General features: G+C 39.2%; 2 protein-coding genes across 31 annotated transcripts in view; both read left to right on the forward strand.

Annotated features, from left to right (window-relative positions):
- LOC130086249 (nuclear receptor subfamily 1 group D member 2-like) overlaps nucleotides 1-20,681 on the forward strand; it is a 297,692-nt gene that overhangs the window by 36,543 nt on the left and 240,468 nt on the right. The gene's annotated exons all lie outside the window — the stretch shown is intronic.
- Nucleotides 440-15,629, forward strand: hnrnpa1a (heterogeneous nuclear ribonucleoprotein A1a). 3 transcript variants are annotated; one of them, XR_008807212.1, is made up of 13 exons: nucleotides 440-520; nucleotides 1,152-1,274; nucleotides 1,358-1,504; nucleotides 2,415-2,625; nucleotides 2,845-2,937; nucleotides 3,062-3,106; nucleotides 8,020-8,121; nucleotides 8,218-8,379; nucleotides 9,192-9,350; nucleotides 13,072-13,141; nucleotides 15,023-15,092; nucleotides 15,175-15,290; nucleotides 15,506-15,629. XR_008807212.1 is itself a non-coding variant. In XM_056252501.1 (11 exons), the coding sequence occupies exons 1-10, from the start codon at nucleotides 509-511 to the stop codon at nucleotides 13,131-13,133; spliced, it is 1,116 nt and encodes a 371-aa protein (XP_056108476.1). In that variant the 5' UTR covers nucleotides 441-508; the 3' UTR covers nucleotides 13,134-13,141; nucleotides 13,572-14,056. The 3 variants fall into 3 exon arrangements, 2 of the variants coding, with proteins under 2 accessions (XP_056108476.1, XP_056108477.1); XM_056252501.1 differs by lacking the exons at nucleotides 15,023-15,092; nucleotides 15,175-15,290; nucleotides 15,506-15,629 and adding an exon at nucleotides 13,572-14,056 and having other exon boundaries at nucleotides 441-520; XM_056252502.1 differs by lacking the exons at nucleotides 3,062-3,106; nucleotides 15,023-15,092; nucleotides 15,175-15,290; nucleotides 15,506-15,629 and adding an exon at nucleotides 13,572-14,056 and having other exon boundaries at nucleotides 442-520.

Below are 20,681 nucleotides of genomic sequence, written 5' to 3' on the forward strand. Positions count from 1 at the left end.
GTATATCCATGTTTCTTTTTTGTTTTGTTTTTCGTTGTTGTTTTTTTGCATTCCAACATTAACATAACTGGCTAACATAAGTGAAACTATAAGACTTCACAGACTGATATATAACAATCGGTAGGCTATTACATAGATTGGGGGTTAAACAAAGTCAGGCCTACTGGTTATACAAATCAATTAACTTATTGGTTCTCATAGGCACATTTTTAAGGCATCAGCATATAGGGCTGCTCTTTTTAAAGATATTAAACTGGGTGCAGTTCTCAAAAATGTACATTTGTAAATAAAATATTTTACAAAATATAGACAATTCAAAATGTGCACACACCCTATTCGCCATTTTCTCACATGAAAGAAGAAAGCGGCCGTGGGTGGTCCCGCCCTTGCACATGACGTAACGACGCACAGTGACCTCACGACGTAACGGCGCACAGTGACCGGGTACGCGCACGCACATTTTCTGCGAGACTGCGCGAGGTCTGCTGTCAGTCACCGGGAGACCGCCATGTCCAAAGAGGTAAAAAAAAGCCAAAATATTATGCTTGTATCTTATATATTACATTATAACTGCAAAGTTTCCTGTAGTTGTTAAAAAGCAAAATGCCGAAGAGAAAATTAATTCATTTAGAAAGATGATAGTGTGATTAAACGCCCGTTTCTTCGCGGCTTCGTCTCATTTCTTTGTTCGCAGCAGCGGCTCGCAACGATGCACGAGCCGAAACGCATTTCGTTTATTTCGAATTATTCCAACCAGTCATTCTGCATTCGTTTGGGCTTTATTAATACCCATGTTTTTGTTCGTGTGCATCTATTTTACCGTCGGCGTTTTGAAAATACATGTTATTTGTTTTGCCGCTGTAGGCCGCGCGATGCGCTCGTGCACAACAGATCGAAAATATCTACACAACATCGGCCGCGCGCACCAGCAGTGGCAATTTCGATGTGAATGAATAAACAAGCTGGTTCAATTTGCTTCTTTTCTTTAAAGAAACTTGTTTTACAGTGTTCATTGGGATTGTGTAATTGCAAAACGCATAGATGCCTGATTAAATATATATGCTGCTTCTGTTTGATTAGGTAAATAAACGTAGAGCTGTTTGTATTGTTGTCATTTAATATATTTCCTTTAATGGTTTTGTTTCTCTCAGCAACAGACCCCCCGTGAGCCTGAGCAGCTCCGAAAACTCTTTATCGGGGGTCTCAGTTTCGAGACGACAGACGAGAGTCTAAGGGCCCATTTCGAGCAATGGGGAGCTCTTACAGACTGTGTGGTGAGTCCATCTGCAATGCATTCACATGCTAATGACCGAAAGCATGCACTGAAACCAGCTGCGTAACCCTTCTCTACTCGCAGGTGATGAGGGACCCCAACACAAAGAGGTCGAGGGGTTTCGGGTTTGTGACCTATAGTTCAGTGGGTGAGGTGGATGCAGCGATGGACGCTCGTCCGCACAAAGTCGACGGAAGAGCTGTTGAACCCAAGAGGGCGGTTTCTAGAGAAGTAGGTTGCTTATTCTGACAAATCTTACTCACACAACCAGTATTCCAGCTTATATAAAATAAAATTAAACCACATTCTGGTATTTACCACTAGAAATCTCTCTCTTTCAAATTCAAAATTGCTTCATTGGCATGACTGTACATAATAATAATTGCCAAAGCTTGGAATACATAGAATAATTATAAAGACATCAGAATAATAAAATATTATAACATAACTTAAATTTAAATGTACAAATTAACAGTGTAACAAATTAGAATGTGTAAACATTCTCTGTCTCTCTCTCTCACATACATACATACATACACACACACACACACACACACACATATATATATATATATATATATATATATATATATATATATATATATATATATATATATACATATACATATACAGTAGTAGCCAGAAGGGGATATTAGTTTGGATAAAACCATCCAATATGAGGAGAATAATTTAGGTTCTTTAAATATTTTAAATATGAGCGACAAACAAAAACTAAACTTGGTTAAAGTTTTTATCTGATAATTATTTGGCAAAAAATGTTTTGTTCGACTACAAAAAAACATAGAAATACAAAGTTCACAGGAAAAGCATACATCGACTACAACATAATCAGCTATTAATATTTAATTGGTTCTCTCTTACTTTTGCATGTGTTTATAATTTCTTTGTATGACAGGCAGGCTTTTTTTTTAGATATATATTTGAAGATTTTTTTTTCGTGTGAAATAAAAAATTTCTCAGTTTTTATAAAATCGAATTAAAAAACACTACCACTAACAATTTTTAAAATGCCTCTTTTTTATTTATTATTTATTTCTTTTGTATATTAATAACAATATGTTTTTATCTTACATTTGTATTTGAATAATTGATGTCAGGACTGTAATTTCCCTGATTACAGGACTCGTCCAGACCAGGCGCTCACTCCACAGTTAAAAAGATTTTTGTGGGCGGAATCAAAGAAGACACGGATGAGGAGCACCTGCGCGAGTATTTCTGCCAGTTCGGTAAAATTGAAGAAGTGAACATCATGACAGAGAAGAACAGTGATAAGAGGAGGGGGTTCGCCTTCATAACGTTTGATGACCATGACTCCGTTGACAGGATTGTCAGTAAGTGATTGCTATTTATTTGTGTGTCAGCAGTTTTATATACAGTAGTCTCTCTCTATTAGAAGAGAATCAAAACCATTCATCAAAGTTATACATACATTTTGAACAATACCCGTTCTTGTCTTAGGTCCGTTCTTGATCCACTTCAAATGTTGACTACTGTATATAAATATATTTCTTTTGAAACAGTCTCAAATCTATTTTTACTTTGATCCACAGTTCAGAAGTACCATACAGTGAATGGACACAACTGTGAAGTCAGGAAAGCTCTCTCCAGAGAGGAGATGAACCGAGTCTCAATGACTCCACGAGGTGAGAATTGCACACTGGAAATGGTATGCCATAAAATGTACCTCAGAGTCAATAATTTTAGCTGTCGCGTAGTCCTGTGATGTTTTGTTCTGACTATTAAAATCTTTCATAAAACCCATCTTAGGTGGGCGAGGGGGTGGTGGCGGCGGAAACTTTGGCAGAGGAGGTGGTGGTGGATTTGGAGGAGGTACCGTTTTGCATATGTTCTTATTTTTATTTTATCGTTGTAGTGCTCTATAGCAGAGATTCTTTAATTTCCCCTAGTATTACTTTAGTAAACATGAAATTTAACTTACTCACACATATTCTTAAAATACAATTGCATACATCATCAAATATGAATAATTAGATTAGTCCTAGTGATGTAGCAGTGAAGGAAATTGCAATATTGCCTCTTTTTTTTGTGTGCTATACAAATAAGTATTACGATGTGGTCAGAAGACACGAAGACGGAGAGTCGAAAAAACAAAACAGGCTTTATTAATATTCTGAACACGAAGCACAATAATGCAAACCATATGCATAAACAAGAACTGACCAAAAACAGCTGAATTCCGGTCTATATAAACAGGCGTAGAGAACATAATCAGAAACCAATGAAAGCTAAACTGAACAGAGCGGGGGAACAGAATGCCAAAATAAGGGTCCGCATAGCAGAACAGAATCCTGACCGTTAGTCATTTTCAGCCGCTTTAGTTCCTTTTCCCACCACACTTGATTGCTCTGGTCTGAATCCGTTGGTGAAACGAACCAAAATGCAGTTACGTGACAAAATCCACATCACTCGTTGGCCAGATGTGTCTTTGAACGTGTTTCCTAAACTGCTCTTCGATTGGTCAGAATTAACGTGCGGGAAAATTTCGGAAGTAATCAAAGAGGAAAAACACATCTGCGCAGTTTAATTGTATCCCTGGTCGTCATATACTAGATAGTTTGTAAGTAGGGCTGCAACGATTCCTCGATTAAAGTCGAGTGCTCCTCCTTGATTACAATTTACCCATGTCGAGTAACCGGCAAAATACCGGAAATGGCGCGTTCGACGGACGAGAATCCATTTCTGAATATCCCTCCGCTCGCTCATTCAGCTCAGGGTCGCGCGCTCAACACAGGGCCTGCTGGTTTGAGAATATGGTACATGGACTGGATTTATATAGAGCTTTTACAGACCCAATGGCCACCAAAGCACTTTACATTTGCCTCACATTCACCCACTCACTCATTCATACACCGACGGGCGACGGCAGCCATGCAAGGCGCCATCCAGCTCGTCGGGAGCAGCTGGGGTTAGGTGTCTTGCTCATGGACACCTCGACACTTGGTCAGGTGGAACCGGGGATTGAACCACCAACCTTCTGGTTTGTAGACAACCTACATGAACCACTGAGCCACTGCCGCCCCAGTGGAATATGTGAAATAAAAACTGCCTCCGACTTTTTATTCTAGTCGACTAGTAGTTGTTCATTTAAGCCATTAGTGGACAAATCGCCCCTTTAAATTAATTTAACTACTTAAATAGGCTATACGGGATATTGAGCGTTAAAGCCGCACTCAAGCGCACGACCGCACTAGGGCTGGGCAAAAAAATAGATTTTTCGATTAATCGTTTTTTAGGCCCTGTTTACACGAAAACGATTCCGGGTGAAAAAGTAATAATATTTTATCGGATGTGCCTTTCGTTTACACGGCGACGGCGTTTTTGGGGCTTAAAAACGCAAAAAAGTGAAACCACCCTCCAAAGTGGAAATCTTAAAAACGCTCCACCGTCGCGTTTCCGTCTAAACGGGTAAAAACGCAAATCTGCTCATGGCGGCTCTCGTCGCGTACGCATTTACGTCACAGGCATGCGCCAGTACAGGAAAATAACAACCAACATGTCGGATTATTTCCATACGTCGGACCTTCAAGTTGCCCTAGCAGCTCTGATAAACGTCCAAGAGTCTTTTCAATTTCGCGCTACTAGGGAGAGAAGTAGAAGGAAGGTTGTACGCAGGCGCACGGACTTGTTGTTGTTGTGTGGCAGTGCTTCACATTGCCACCTAGCCGCCTGGAGTGCATACTACATCGCATTTCTAACACTTTTGCGTCTCCATATGCACGCAGATTTCCCCCCCATAACGCTCGTCTAAACGCAGAATAAAAAGTGAAAACGAAACGCCACTTTTGCGTTTTCTCTTCAGATTGTTTCCGTGTAAACATGGCCTTAAAATGTGCTCGATTCAAAATCGATTCTCAACGGCCACGAATCGATTTTTTCCATATTCAGGGCTCTGAACTCTTACGGAACTCTTAAGGAAAAGTAAAATAAATATAATATGTCATTGTGAAGCTTCAATGATTCGTGTTTGAATTGTTTTGACGCAGTTACAAATTTGGACAGTCCTGCAATTGAAGGCCCACAGAATTTACAGTAGGGCTGCACGATATTGGTAAAAAAATGACATTGCGATATTTGATTTTTCTGCGATATATATTGCGATATAAAAACAATTTCACCAGACGACTTGAATAGCTCTACTTGGAAAGAATGAATCATTCTAGAATGACTCTTGAGTTCAGTGTTGGACAGATCAGTTGTTATTTTAACCATTCATTAAAGTGAATCGGTTCAAAGGAGTCAGTTCGCGAATCGGACGTGTCATTAACGGACCACGGCACACGTTGTGTGATTATCCAGGCAGTTTAGGACATCGCACAAGATTTGTCTCAACACAGAAAACATTTCATCACCAGATAGATTTTTTGTTTTGTTTATTGAAAGAGTGGTTTATGCCATCTGAATGTGTGGAAAGCTTTTCAGAGAAGATGAGGCAACGTTATTTTAGCACAATTCACAACCAGTGGTAGTTCAGAAAAAAAAAAACTTCGGTCTTCCGACCTTTTACCATCGTGTATTCTCAAAGATATTCAGTCAACTCAATTCATTATTATGAGCGAGGGAGGGAGAGAGAGCGCGCGCGCGACTGGGGCTTTCACTCTCTCTGCTCGTTCTCTCAGTTAAACAAGCGCGAATCCGCGAAGCCAACTTGATGTGTTGAATGCTCAGAGCGCGTTATAAAACGTATTCTTAAAATACACATTTCTGTTTTAATAAATGCTCATAGTAAATCATAGCATATTGCCTAAAACATTAGGTAGGTACAAAAATAATCAAACGGTGATACATTTGCGACCCATTAAAAATTAGGGTCGCAATGGCATTTCAAAAGGTCGCATATGCGACCATTTTGGTCGCAGTATAGTTCCCTGAATATATACACACCTTTTCAGGGGGTGCTTAAACTTTATATCCATAAGACGACTGGATGAGCTGTCATGAAGTGTGTGCTCTCACTTTCATTTCTGCCGTGATCAGTAACGTTAGGCCTATCGCTGCGGAGACTGTAACGTTAAGCTGTATCACGAACTGTTGGTACAGATCCATCCTCGAGTAACAATGTTCATTCTTATCCAACAACAAAACACCTCAATCGCTTGGAAGGCATTCTTGTCTACAACTGCTCCGGTGTCGAAACAGTGTTGGACTGTGTTTGGCTCACTCAGGGCGGGTCTATGCTAATACGGCAGTGCAAAAGTACGTCACATTGCCCCAAATCTGAGAACGGCTTGTTCTGAGACACTGCTTATGATTTATGGGGATTTAACAAAAAAAGCACTGGGTGGATTTTTATCATTACAGGGTGGTTGCATACACACACTGCCAACACATATTTATGTTCAAACACCATGCAAAAGTGAATTTTGCATAATAGGTGCCCTTTAAGTCATTTTAAAGGCTGTTGTTCACTTGGATCTATTTTTATGACCAGAGTTTTTTATCCGATTAATCGTTAGAATACTCGATTTATAAAATGATCGATAGCTGCAGCCCTATTGGTATGCTCCACTATAGGCAAATTATACATTTGAAGAGAATGAAGCACGGATGCAGCTGGAAAATAATGTTTTGATGCACTGCAAACGGCGAAGGCGCATCGCAAGTCACTACAGGAGGAGACATACTTTAATTTTGCTGAACTGTGACATGCTCATCTTCTGAAAATATTATATTATCAGGGGTTATGGTATGCCCTCTCTTTAAAATGCACAGCGGGAGTTGGGTCTGTTTGAGGTCGGATCACATTCTCACCACAAACAAACCGCTCCAGTGTTCGTTTGAAAGCGTATCGAGACCGGCTCTTCAAGGACGTCTCGGTACGCACCCGGCCAAACGAACCACACCAAGGGGGTCAACGAACTCTAGTGCGATTCAACTAAGGCCCTGTTTACACGAGAACGCTCGCGGGTGAAAACGTAAAAATATTTGATCAGATGTACCTTTCGTTTACACGGCGACGGCGTTTTTGGGGCTTAAAAGCGCAAAAAAGTGAAACAACCCTCCAGAGTGGAAATCTTAAAAACGCTCCACCGCCGCGTTCCCGTCTAAAGGGTAAAAACGCAAAAGTCTGCTAGACAGTCTGCTTCACATTGCCACCTAGCCGCCTGGAGTGCATACTACATCGAATTTCACACACTTTTGCGTCACCACATGCACGCAGATTTCCCACCCATAACGCTCGCCTAAACGCAGAATAAAGTGATAACGCAACGCCACTTTTGCGTTTTCTCTTCAGATCGTTTCCGTGTAAACATAGCCTAAATGAGGCAGGTGTGAAAACACCCTAAGACCGCTGATATTTTACCAGTATCAGCACTGCTTGCCTCACTCACTGTCCGTTTAGGCTCGTTTAGTGCAAATCTACAAGGTAGAAAGAAGCCAGCTGGAGGAAAAACTTACATTCTTCACTTGATATCGTTATTAACTCAATACTGATGCATGAAGTGTAAAACAAGGGCAGAGCTTTATAAAAAAGAAAAGAAAAATCATGAACATCAGGGTTGCTTGCATTCTTCTGCACTTGGTTCGTCAGTATCACGGTATTACAATATTGTGGTTATCGTGTCATCCCCAATTAGTCCTTCATTTCACGTTTTTTAAATGCATATTTCAGGGAATAATTGGAAAAATGTTATTTGGGTTGTAAGGACAACTCCGATGGTGCTCTGCTCTGAGTTTTTTAATTTTGAGATGTTTTTTATTTGTAGGTGGATATGGAGGAGGCGGAGGAGGAGGTGGTGGTGGAGGAGGAAGAGGAGGAGGAGGTTACGGTGGAAATGATGGTGGATATAACGGCTACGGAGGGAATGGTAAATCAATAGGCTTAAAAAAAATTTGATTTTTATTACACTTGACTGTTAAACAGTGTTTCCATAATAATGTTTGATTTATCCACCATCTATCAGGCGGCTATGGTGGAGGCGGGCCGAATTACGGTGGTGGAAACCGTGGTTATGGAGGAGGAGGTGGTGGAGGAGGCGGTTATGGAAACCAAGGTGGAGGATACGGTGGCGGCGGCGGATATGATAACTACAACAATGGTGGTGGAGGAGGCAACTTTGGAGGAGGTCAGTTATCTTGTCAGCACTTCATCATGTTCCCATTTTTGTTTTCTTTGTTTTAACCCTCTGGTGCTCCTCGGAATTTTTTTTTAAATTCATCGGAATGGTACAAAACTTGGTAAAGGCACTTGCTGTGTGAACATGAAAATAATAGTCACACTTGTGGTCTCAAATTAATTTCATCTAGTGAAAACTTTTGGTACTGCGGCCAAACAGAATCTTACTGAAAGCTAATTTTTTTAGCTCAAATTTGGACCGTAAGTTGTTTAGATTTATGGCTTTGATTTTATTGCAGTTTTAGAGTAAAACGTGATTTTTGAAAATATATATTTCATATAAAAATGTAAAATAGTATTTCTGTGCATTTTTCATAACATTAAACACAAAATTCTGTATTTTATTTCACTTTTTTGAACTTTTTTTCACTTCAGCAATAATCTGCCACGTGTCATCTTTAAAAAGAGATCAAACTTGAGTCTTTGCTCTAAAGCATTCAAGATTTACAACAATTTAAGTTGGAAATTAAATTTTCAGGTCTATGCTCAAAACCTGGATAAATGGATTATAAATACAGCGTAAATATAAGTATCATAAAATCCCCTAAAAATTATTTAAAAAATATTATCAAACTAAAATATAGTGCATTCATTTAATTTAAATAAATAAAAAATGTTCTGGTCACTTTGACCGACACTTGAAGAGCACCAGTAAGTCATAAAATGTTAATACTAAGTACGTAGTGTCAAAATAGTTCTATATATGGGACCCTGCTTCTTCTGTAACAAATAAGATTTCAAAATATCACTGAATTTTCACAGGCAACTTTGGAGGTGGCGGTGGTGGTGGCAGTGACTATAATGACTTTGGCAACTACAACAACCAATCTTCCTCTAACTACGGGCCGATGAAGGGGGGAAACTACGGAGGTGGTGGTGGAAGGAGCGGTGGTGGCGGCGGCGGCGGCGGTCCATATGGTGGTGAGTGAATATTGCAGTGTTGTGCATGGTGTTATTAGCCTGGAAATCCAGACCCAAATCTGACAGATTAAGGGTCTGGCATTGAGTAATGAAAATCGCCCAACTCGAGGGGCGGCACCAAGCATGCATTTGAAAATCTCACTGCACGCAATTGGATAACACTACGACCAATCACAACAATTAAAAAAAAATGCCCCGTTAGCTTAGCTAACGTTAACAACGGAGCTAACTGGTAGATTACACTCTTGCCTATCCGGTCGGCAAAACAACAAAAATGTCGATTAGAAAAACGATTAGAGCGCCATCTTCTGTTCCTCTTTTAGCCCTCTGGGGTCCTTCGGCCCAAATGGACCCGAAGCATTTAAATATATATATATTTTTTAAATCATTGCTTTATCGGAATGGTCCGAAATTTGGTGACTTTGTTGGTACTTGGCATATGAACACCCCAAAAAATTGGGGACAGGATTTGAATAGTCTAAGTGGTTGTAAAAAAAATAGTCACACTCAGGACCTTCGGGTCCAAATGGACCCGCATAGGAAATGAATGGGAAATTGCCAAAAATGTGAAAATACAGAGTTATTTTGTGCGTACAAACTACAAATCAGCCACGATCCAGAAAAAAAGCACACAACAGTGAAGGGGTGAATCTATAAAACATCAAGAGTACAAAACAGACACATCCACACACACAAACACACTTTTATACACATACACACTAATAAATTCAGATTACATATGGGTTTTGAATTTTTAAAATGCTCAGTTTGTCCACCAGATGGCATCCATCTCATTTCAAAAATTGCTTTCATGAGGCCTAGGCTTGACTCTAAAATGAAATACAGCTTTAAAAAAAATAAAAAATATTTTTTTTAAATTTCTATTATATTCAATAGGGAAAAAATGGGTCATAATTATTGCATTAATATTAATTATAAATCATTTTTATTTTTGAAATTATCTCAAAACACCAAAAAAGAAAAGAAAAAATATTATAAAACAACAAGTAAAAAAAAAAAAGATGATTTTTTTTTAATAAATATTAATCCCACCCTTCCGGCCCATTTGGACCCGAAGGTCCTGAGTGTGACTCTGAAATGAAGGACCCCAGAGGGTTAAATGAAAAGCCAAGTCTAACTCGTTCATTGTAGCGGTCAAAGCCATTTCAAACAAGTGGTGTTCATCCATAGCCATCTTGCAATGTTTACTAATGACTTTGACATCGCAGCGCTGTAGTCATCTCGCCTCTGGCCCGCCTATATCAGATAACCCGATGTGATTGGTGCAGCTCGGATACAAGGGCATAGTTAATGAGCATCATTACTCAATGCCAGAGTAACTCGCTGAGCAAATTCAATTTGTACTCTCGCGAGAACTCTGGAATTCCAGGATATGGTATTATAACATTATATTTCAATTCAAACTGTTGCACTAACTCCGTGTCTTAACCAGATGCGATAAAATTCCAGCGACAAGCAATTTGTCAGTCTACTCCAGACGTGACGCATCTACAGGACATGACAAAATCAGTCATAAATCACAGCCAATCAGAAGAGCGTGTGGGCGGAGCTCTTTCTGAAAACGCACTGCACTCGCACATAAACAAATACATAAATGTTTCAAGATTTTCGCATTATTAAAAATACATACTGATTGACTGAAACCATGTTTGTCATAGAATACACTTTTTGTTTATTATTTAAACATTCTTGTTTCCTTTCATTTATTTTCAATATCTTGGTTGAATTATCCATTGTAGCTTTGAGTATGGCTATAAAGGTCACACAAAATGATAGTCATTTAATGTTTAAAGAATTTAATCAATACCTTAGATTATCATTGTCATACTTTGTATGTTGTTGTTCCAGCAGGGACGTCACAGAAATACAAACCATTTCTAAAAGAGAATCTCCTGTCGCTCCTTGCATATTGTCATTACAGCTAGTCTGATTAAAGCCGAAAAGACACCTTTTATCACGTGTAGCATATGGTTAGGACACGGTGTAAAGGCCCGTTCAAACCAAGAACGATAACTATAATGATAACTAAATTAGCGCCCACACTAGCGGACGATATCGTTGTTTTTTCTAAGCGCCTGCTGGTCGGTCGCTTTAAATGTTCGAGCTCTTTACAGCAGGATGGATTCTGATTGGCTGTCAATTTTTTTCTTGTTCATTAGCAGGATAAAATCGTTCTGAAAGTGATTCCAATGATATTGTTCCTCTGTGCCGTTATCATTATAGCTGTGGTGTGAACTGTGCAATTCTTAAAAATTGAGACCGATTTTTAGAGCTATATCGTTATCTTTATAGCAATCGTCCTTGGTGTGAACTGGACTTAAAGGTTGTATCAGCGATTTCAGGCCCAAAAAAGGCCAAAACATAAATGATCACATTCATCTAATCTTTCCTAACGATCCGCTTGCTGCCCACCCCATAAGCAGGCCGTCAAAAAAACCCGCGTCTTTGTAGCCAGACATGGGTTGGTCACGGACATGGGTTCGTTGATAGACGCTGGCTTCTTCTTCAGCTCCGACTTCGCCTGCAGCTGTGCACAAGCGCAAAACTTCACAACACCCGCCCCCTGTCGGTGATTGGTTGGAACACTATTTATTTTGGTTTTGAGTGGTTGGTGAAACCAATTGTTTTTGTGTGCAGATCTCAGAGCCTAGGCTGCCTACAGAGACGCGTTTTTTTGGCGGCGGGCAGCTAGCGGATCGTTAGGAAAGATTACCGTATTTTCCGCACTATAAGGCGCACTTAAAAGCCTTTAATTTTCTCAAAAAACGACAGTGCGCCTTATAATCCGGAGCGCCTTATATATGGATCAATTGGTTAATAACGCTCCGCGTTATTAAATTCGCCCGCAAACTCGCGCTCGTGTCCATCTTATGCCCGCTCAGTCACACGGTCAGTTCAACCTCGTATAAATCAGGTTATGCGTGTAATGGTGTGTTCACACCGAACTCGAATTTAATTATTTGCGCGAGTAGATTACATACAAAGTCAATGCAAAGACGCGATAGACGCATCATTCGCGCCGGGCGTTGTGAATGACGCGAATTGGGCGACGCGTTTGCCGCGAATGTCTTCCACGCAAGTTGAAAAATTTTAACTCGAGCGAATGTTCAAGCGTCTTAACTAGACGCGTATTTGACGCTCTATTCGCGTTCGGTGTGAACACACCATTACTAACAGACACTCTGTCCCCGGCGCTGCTCACGCGTCACAGAATGTTCATAAAGCGCTCCCCGTTCACAGTAACCGGGTCGTCTCATTCAAAACAGCCAGCTGTTGCTGTCAGCGAGCCGCCGCACATTAATACTCATGAGTCAGGCTGCGAATGTAAGTTACGTGCCCGCCCCAGCGCGCTCAATAAACGCCTCGCCTCCGACACCGCGCACTCGCTACATTCCCTTTAGCACATCTAGTGGATGCATAACGCAAACCCAGTCAAACGTTTGACTGCAGTATCTTATGCGCCTTATAATCCGGTGCGCCCTATATATGAAAAATGTTCTAAAATGGGTCATTCATTGAAGGGGCGCCTTATAGTGTGGAAAATACGGTAGATGAATGTGATCATTTATGTTTGGCCCTTTTTTGGGCCTGAAATCGCTGATACAACCTTTTGGAAGTTGGGATGTTTTATCAAAAGCAGCAATTATGGCACTATTATGACTGAAATTTTGTCTTAGCTCGATCATGCTTCTTTTTATAGGTGGTTATGGAGGAGGCTCCAGTGGTGGTTATGGAGGCAGCTCTGGCGGGCGAAGGTTTTAAATACCAGGGTAAGAATCGGCCCGCTTATGCAAAAGGGGCTCTCCGAAGTTTGCCATCAGTTTGTTTTAGCTCATCCATGTCCAAACATCTCATAAGATGCGTAACCTATGCAAATGTTAGCCCCTAATCACTCTTCAATTGGTCGGTAAATGAGTAAAACCATTGAGTTTTCAGTGCAGGGGATCCAGCAGCAAACCTTCAAATCTTGTTAAGCTAAGATCCAGTATCACAAGACGAATGTTGATTTTGAGTTGCTCTCCAAACCTTCTGGCTGCAGCACATGCAAACTCATCCTCATTGTCCTAACAATGCAGTCTTAGCTGACCTGAAGGTTTGCTTCTGTGCTACTACTACTCATTCCCCTCCAGTTCAGCTCTTGATAAAGACAAAGCAAGGTTGCAAAGTGTAACTGAATTTATGTTCCGTATTGTCCAACAGGCCACAGTACTTAGAGGAGAGCCAGAGAGAGATGACAGGGAAAGGAGAGAAGCAAGCAGGTTTACACCTAGATCTGCCCAGCCAAGCAGCGTGGTGGCGATATTAACGTCTGCCACGCGAAGAGAACGTGTTCAGTAGGGGAGGAAAATCATGTGGGAATGGGGTTGGGGGTCTTGAAAGTGTTAAAAAAAAAAAAAAAGAAGAAAAAAGGAACGTTTCAAAAGTACTCTTGTCCTTGAAGACACTTACTAGTTTGTAGTTTTCCCTCCCTTTTTTTTTTTTTTTTTTTTTTTTTTTTTGTTGTTGTCTATGAAGTGCAAAGCATTCCAATGAGGATTTATGCAGGGTTTAATTGTGTTGGCTTTTCTCTTGAACCAGTAAGGTGTCTGTCTTTTGCTTTTCTTTCTTTTTTTTTTCTTCTTTTTTTTAAAATGTAAACAGTCACCAATCAAGATTAAATAAACCGCTCCAGTTTTTTTATTTAATTGCATTCGTCAGTGTTTTGATTTGGTAAATGATGTTCTTCAGCACTCGCCCAGTTGCATGATTGTGTCACACGTAACCCACAGCGTACTCTGATGCCGTTGGGTATCTCAGTGTTTTGTAGCTTTACCCTAAAGTCACGTTGAAACCTTGGTTGCTGACTAATTAATATAATGCTGGATCGTTTTAACTTCCATGTGAAATAGCAGTAATCAGATTGCGTACATTCACAAATCAGCTTGCTCATTTACTTTTATAATTGGGCCTAGCACACGTTCTAGTGTTTTTGTATTGTGCAACATATGGGTAGCACGTAGTTCATCCTTTGGACAAACTATGTTTCTTTGTACGTATTCCTGTGGTGAATGAAATCCGTAAGAGGATTTTTAGCAACTCCGAATTGCCACCCGAAAGCAATCTCGCACGTAAACGGTCAGAAGTGCCAGCAAAGGAGGAAGGAGCCAGCTTAAAGTCTAGCCAAAGAGAAGAGACTGTTGAGAAGCGCTTCATCGAAGAGAGGCTAGCCGTTGGGATGAGCCAGCTGAGAGGCTAGCTTATTGGGATCGCCAGCAAGTCTTATTGAGAACAGATGATTGCTGTTGTAAGACTAGCGAGAAACAGCTACCAAAGTAAGGTGTTTAACATGCCAGACTGGTAGGTAAGAGGAGAATTTTAGTTTTCTTTCATGTGAATTATTTGTGCTCATCAAAATGAGGTAACAGTGTAAAGATTTTGTTGCTTGGTTGTTTTCGTGGTTGTGGTGAAAACATGACTGCCGAACTATCACAGTGACCACATTTTCAACTGTGTCTTAAGTAAGGTTCGGTATCTAAATTTTATGTTCTAAAAGTAGTCTTTTGTGTCAGTGGTGCATGAGACACTTATGACTTCAGTCTTTCTGTGCTTGGCTACATGTCTGTTTGTTTGTCTCCTTGTTTGGGTTTTAAGTCGATTCCTTCTTTTTCCAGGGATATAAACTGGTGGATTTTATACCTGTGACACAGTTGCAGCAAATGCAAACGACCGGTGATCTTGAAGGTGAGTTAATTTCATTCGATTTATCATCGTTTGGTTCGTTACCTAAAGTTGTTTTTCAAATGATTCTTTTCTTTATCTCTAGGTTAGTTCAAGTGTGTCGCAAACAGCAACTGCACAAACATTTTAACATTCATTCCTATTATGAAACTGCTGTTTTACCCACGTTTGCCGAGTCAGACGGACAGAATATTTGAAACGGTAAGCTATCTTTTGACTCTGTGCCGCAAGATTTTATCTTAAACAAATTAATGAATACATTTTGTGTGGGAATTTCCCTTTGTTACAGTATGTCACCGGTTTTATATGCATATGAACGTTTAATGCCGGGCAATTACAAGTAAATAATTAAGTTTAAGTATTGCATTTGTGTTTTTGGTACTTTTGACAAGTTTTTCTCTTCTTTTCCTCGTCAGGTTATCAAATCATGGAACCAAACAATCGCTGCAGGACAGCATTAGAAAAATGTTTTTTTTTTTTATTGTTACTTTAAATTGTACAATTTTTTAATGTCTTTTAATAAAAGTTAACATTACGGCGTGGAATTTGTTTAATTTAGTTTCAGTATATGTTTGCATGTCAACTGAGATTAAAAGCATAACATAGGCAGTTGCACTTTATTTTACATTACATGCACTTTCAATGTACTTATAGTGTACTTAACCACAAGAGTACTGAGTTGTCCCAGAAATGTGAACAATGTTATGCATTTTGAATAAAGAAAAATTAACTGTTTCAAATCAAACAGAATCTTGAAAGAAATTCAAAACGAGACCAATATAATAGCATTTCCTGCATTTGAATTCAACGCTCAACTTCATTAGTTAAACCACTGGCACGACTTACTCTGAAGCATTAAAACCTCTGCCATGTTCGGGAAGCTTTCATGGCTCACAGTTTTAGTTTTATGCATGTAGACCTGAATATTAAGCAACCAATTTTACTTGCCATGTTATTAAAAAATGTACTATGACATGTAGTTACCTTTATATTACTTGTTCATTTCTTTGGTAAGTGCATATACTGTAAAATAAAGCACAACCCATTTATCAATTATAGACAAATGTCAGATATCAAATGTTCAGATTTGTTAATGCATCACAGAATTTGGCAGAAGCTTTATGAATTCAGATAGAAATAGAATAATGTATGTTAGGCTACACATGGTATAAGCTTCTCTGTATCAGGAGAGGTGGAAGTAGAGAAGAATATGCTCCGGGTCATTTACGCAAGAATGCCATCATGGTGGTCTGGCAAGAGGCCTCGGGTTTGGACAAAGCCTTTTCTATTTCTTCTGCCCTGTTGGGTGAGAAATTAGTCCAAATCTAGATGGGGCAAAACAGCCGCCTGGACAGACTCATTCTCAGCAGGACGAATGAATGCGGTTTTTCATTCCTCTAGGATTTTCCCTATGGTTTGTGTTTCTGTCTAGCTCTCCTCATGCTCTTACATGAGGCTGAAACTAAACCTGATTGCTCACCTGGGAATTACAGACCTGACCACATTAAACAACAATGCAACTGAATAACAGACAAGCTTTATTCAACTCAGCACTTTCTCTAAAATGTTTGTTTTAGGCAATTGTAGAGAAGCTTAGTTATGTTAGATTGGGTCTTCATTATTTAATTTCGACCATGGTTATTTTGCATGTATATCGAGAATTAAAATCCAATTAGATATTTCCATAGCTAGAAGCAAAGTTAGGTAGATGGTAGATTCAGTCTATGGTTCTTAGCAATTCCCTAAAGTGTGAGGGCCAGTGTGGTCGCACCAGTTGCACCACTCTAAGAACTGCCCTGCATACAGTCATACATCATTTCATAATGTGGAAATTTGTATTTTGCTTTAAATTATGGTGCGTCCATTCATGCCGGAAAGACAGTATTTACATAGTAGAACTTGTAATTACAACGTATAAACTCGTAATTTTCTGAGCTACAACTTGTACCACCTGACCATTGCAGATTTAAGGTGTGTTCGAAGCGGTGTATGACGTCAAAGTACCGCGAGAGCGATTGGAAATGTGCTTCAATTACAGTAATTTAGACATGGCGTGAACGCAGCAGAACGCCACCACAAAGTCGTAAATACGAGTGGGAAACTCAAGAAGAGCCACGAGTTGGGGGCGTGTCAGTGTGAAACATGGTGGAATACTATAATAGGCTATTTAGCAGTGACATTGTCGGGCTTTTATATTTACAACAAAATAAGTTAGTTGTAAAAAAAATGTGTGTAGGCTACCTAACGATAAAGTTTAGTGGCTTCTTAAATGAATAACAAAAAGCAAAACACTAGTGATGCACATTCATTGTTCTTCATTTTCTAGAAGTAAGTTTAAAAACATTTCTGTATTTAAGTGTAGCCCATTTAATTATGTGAAGAAGGTACACCGCCATCTTGCTCACGAAAGTGATGCAATAGGCCTAGACAGAACATGACATCCCATCTCGTAAACGATCCTCCCAGGAGGACTTGAACACGGTGCCATTAAGGTGATGATGATACACAGCCAGGGCAACTTTTTGAGCAAAGTTGCTGGGCAATCTTGCCGAGCGATTGTTGCTTGGACACTTTCCCATTGAAAATGGGCTATACATTTCTATCTGAATAATCGGTCGTGGGCCCTGTGTCTCATCTGGTTGCCCGTTGACGCCAACATTTCCCAGCAACATTGCTAAAAAAATTGCCCTGTGTATCATCACCTTTAGACTATTAGACTATGTCTAATGCAATACAAATATTCCCATCGAATCATTTACAGTCATAAAAATACTGTATAGGCTATAGATGCCCTGCAAATGAATGCGTTTCTAATTTAGCCTAAATATATCCGATAATTATTAGAAAATAATCTAGAATTTTAAATAAAAAAGGCAGGGCTGCGACCATATAAAATGACCAGGAATATTGTATGGGGGAATGTGGCAGGACAATGAGGGAAACATCTTCAAGAGGAGAATTCATGTCAGGTAAAGACTGAGATTAAATGTGATTTAAAATCCCCAGACAGGGAGATGAATTGGCATAGATATGCGTTGTGTTTCATGTGATTGCTACAATAACACATATAGGCTACAGTAAATAACAGGTAGGCTAAAGATATTATTTTAAATGAATAATTTAATGTAATTGTATTACACAATTTAGTGACTGAGTGTAGCTGTGGTTTGACAGCAAAACTTCACAACAGTGGATTGTTAAACATCTCCATTGTGGATTGTTCTTAATATTTTCAATGGCAGTCTACCTGCACTTGCTTTCGAAAATTAAAGAAGCAACAATGATCTACATTTTGTTAACGCTTCTGAAAATAGCCAACATAATAGCAATTTTTTTGGAGGCAAACCAGGGCAAAACACTGAAAAATCACACATCGTTATCTCCACGCGGTGGCGCCAGAGAGTTTTTAAAAAGCTTATGGAGAAGTGTGTGCAAATGGTAAGGTCTTCACAAGGCATTATGTGTTTGCTTACTGGTCCGAGTAAAAAGCCCTATGCGCTAACATCTTTTGGTCCTTGTAGGCCTACATTTGGGATTTTTGTACAATCAAATGCCATATATAAGCCATTGTTTGCACATTCTTTCAGACTGCAGTTCATTTGTCCTCTGTTTTCTGAGGACTACAGAAACACACTAACGATTTCATTTAACATCACCATGCATTGCCTCTTTGAGATGTGTTGTCATTGCCTCATAGTGCACTCTGTAGATATAAATAATGATTTACAGGCCCCACACTTCATGTAAGAGATACTGGCCAAAATGAACCTCCTGGCGCTGTGGAAGATTATTTATGAGCCGTTCAGTCGTCTGGTATGTGCTGAACTGAATTTGGTAGATTAAATTACTAACTTTCTAATTAGTCCTCTATTCATCTCTGATTTGATGATGCTTTTGTGAATGTTTGTGGGTATATGTGACATGGCAAGTGCACAGTAAGTATGCATATTATTGTAAAGTCCACTGTTAATGTGTGTGTTCATTACAAGAATACCAAGCAGACAGTTATCAGTTTTAATGCAATTCTGCATATGCATGCAGTTTTAAGATTAAAACTGTTCATTTAAACTGTGTTTTACCAACGCCACAGTGACGCTGTGGATATTGGTTGCATTTATTTGTGTTTGCATTCACATGAATGTAAATGTTCTGATATTGTTGAACTCTTGTTATTAATTAACCCCTTAAGTTGCCATAGCCATTACACATTTAAAACAGTAATATCCTATACTAAACATAAACTAATATTGACAAATTATATATCATTTGAAAGCTTTCAATCTGTACTTTTCATATTTGGTGATTGATTTTCAAAATAAATTACAGAAGAGCCGTAATCTATCAATTTGCAACAAGAATATTTTCATACTCCTAAGGCGTGTTAAAACCTTTATTTTGAAATAGTGATGAACATGAAAATCATGAAAGAATGGTAGAAACCTCAGTTTGTTTCCATGCCAATAGTTATAAAAAAATTTTGTTGCAAAAAAGGTCTGAAAATGTTTTAAATAAAAAGAAAAAATTATAGATTCACCATTTGTGACGTGGCAGCGAGCTATAATGCACATGCGTGTTATTTTTATGTGATTATTGAGTTTGAAACAAAAAATTCTAATATATTTTATATAAAATATGAATAATTATTTTTTTTACATTTTCATAAACTCACACTTCTATAACTTTTTTTCTGTTTCACTTTCTTAATTTATTTAACTTCTACAAAAATCTGCCAAATGTCTTCTGCCAAATGTCCAAAGGATTGTGCATTTTCATGTATATTCAAAAAAGGGGGTGCGACACTTAAGAGGTTGGATATTGAACTCTTGATTTTATTGAAACAAACCATATTTAATAATACTTCAAGGAGTTCAATATTTCAACCATGTTAAAACAGACAATACCAGACAAAGAGCTGAATGAACTGGAGGTTTATAATGGAGGATATTCAACAGAACCTAAAGTATTATTAGGAACACCTGTTCAATTTCTCATTAATGCAATTATCTAATCAACCAATCACATGGCAGTTGCTTCAATGCATTTAGGGGTGTGGTCCTGGTCAAGACAATCTCCTGAACTCCAAACTGAATGTCAGAATGGGAAAGAAAGATGATTTAAGCAATTTTGAGCGTGGCATGGTTGTTGGTGCCAGACGGGCCGGTCTGAGTATTTCACAATCTGCTCAGTTACTGGGATTTTCACACACAACCATTTCTAGGGTTTACAAAGAATGGTGTGAAAAGGGAAACACATCCAGTACCATGGAACATCCATGCTAGAGGTCAGAGGAGTATGGGCCGACTGATTCAAGCTGATAGAAGAGCACCTTTGACTGAAATAACCACTCGTTACAACCGAGGTATGCAGCAAAGCATTTGTGAAGGCACAACATGCACAATCTTGAGACGGATGGGCTACAACAGCAGAAGACCCCACCGGGTACCACTCATCTCCACTACAAATAGGAAAAAGAGGCTACAATTTGCAAGAGCTCACCAAAATTGGACAGTTGAAGACTGGAAAGATGTTGCCTGGTCTGATGAGTCTCGATTTCTGTTGAGACATTCAGATGGTAGAGTCAGAATTTGGCGT

The sequence above is a fragment of the Rhinichthys klamathensis genome, unplaced genomic scaffold (assembly GCF_029890125.1).
Source record: "Rhinichthys klamathensis goyatoka isolate OS25496 unplaced genomic scaffold, OSU_Roscu_1.1 h1tg000095l_1, whole genome shotgun sequence".
NCBI lineage: Eukaryota > Metazoa > Chordata > Actinopteri > Cypriniformes > Leuciscidae > Rhinichthys > Rhinichthys klamathensis.

Coding starts and splice junctions, on each gene's coding strand:
- hnrnpa1a (XM_056252501.1), top strand. Junction 1,275..1,357: donor GAGCTCTTACAGACTGTGTG/GTGAGTCCATCT, acceptor CTCTACTCGCAG/GTGATGAGGGACCCCAACAC. Junction 8,380..9,191: donor AGGAGGCAACTTTGGAGGAG/GTCAGTTATCTT, acceptor GAATTTTCACAG/GCAACTTTGGAGGTGGCGGT.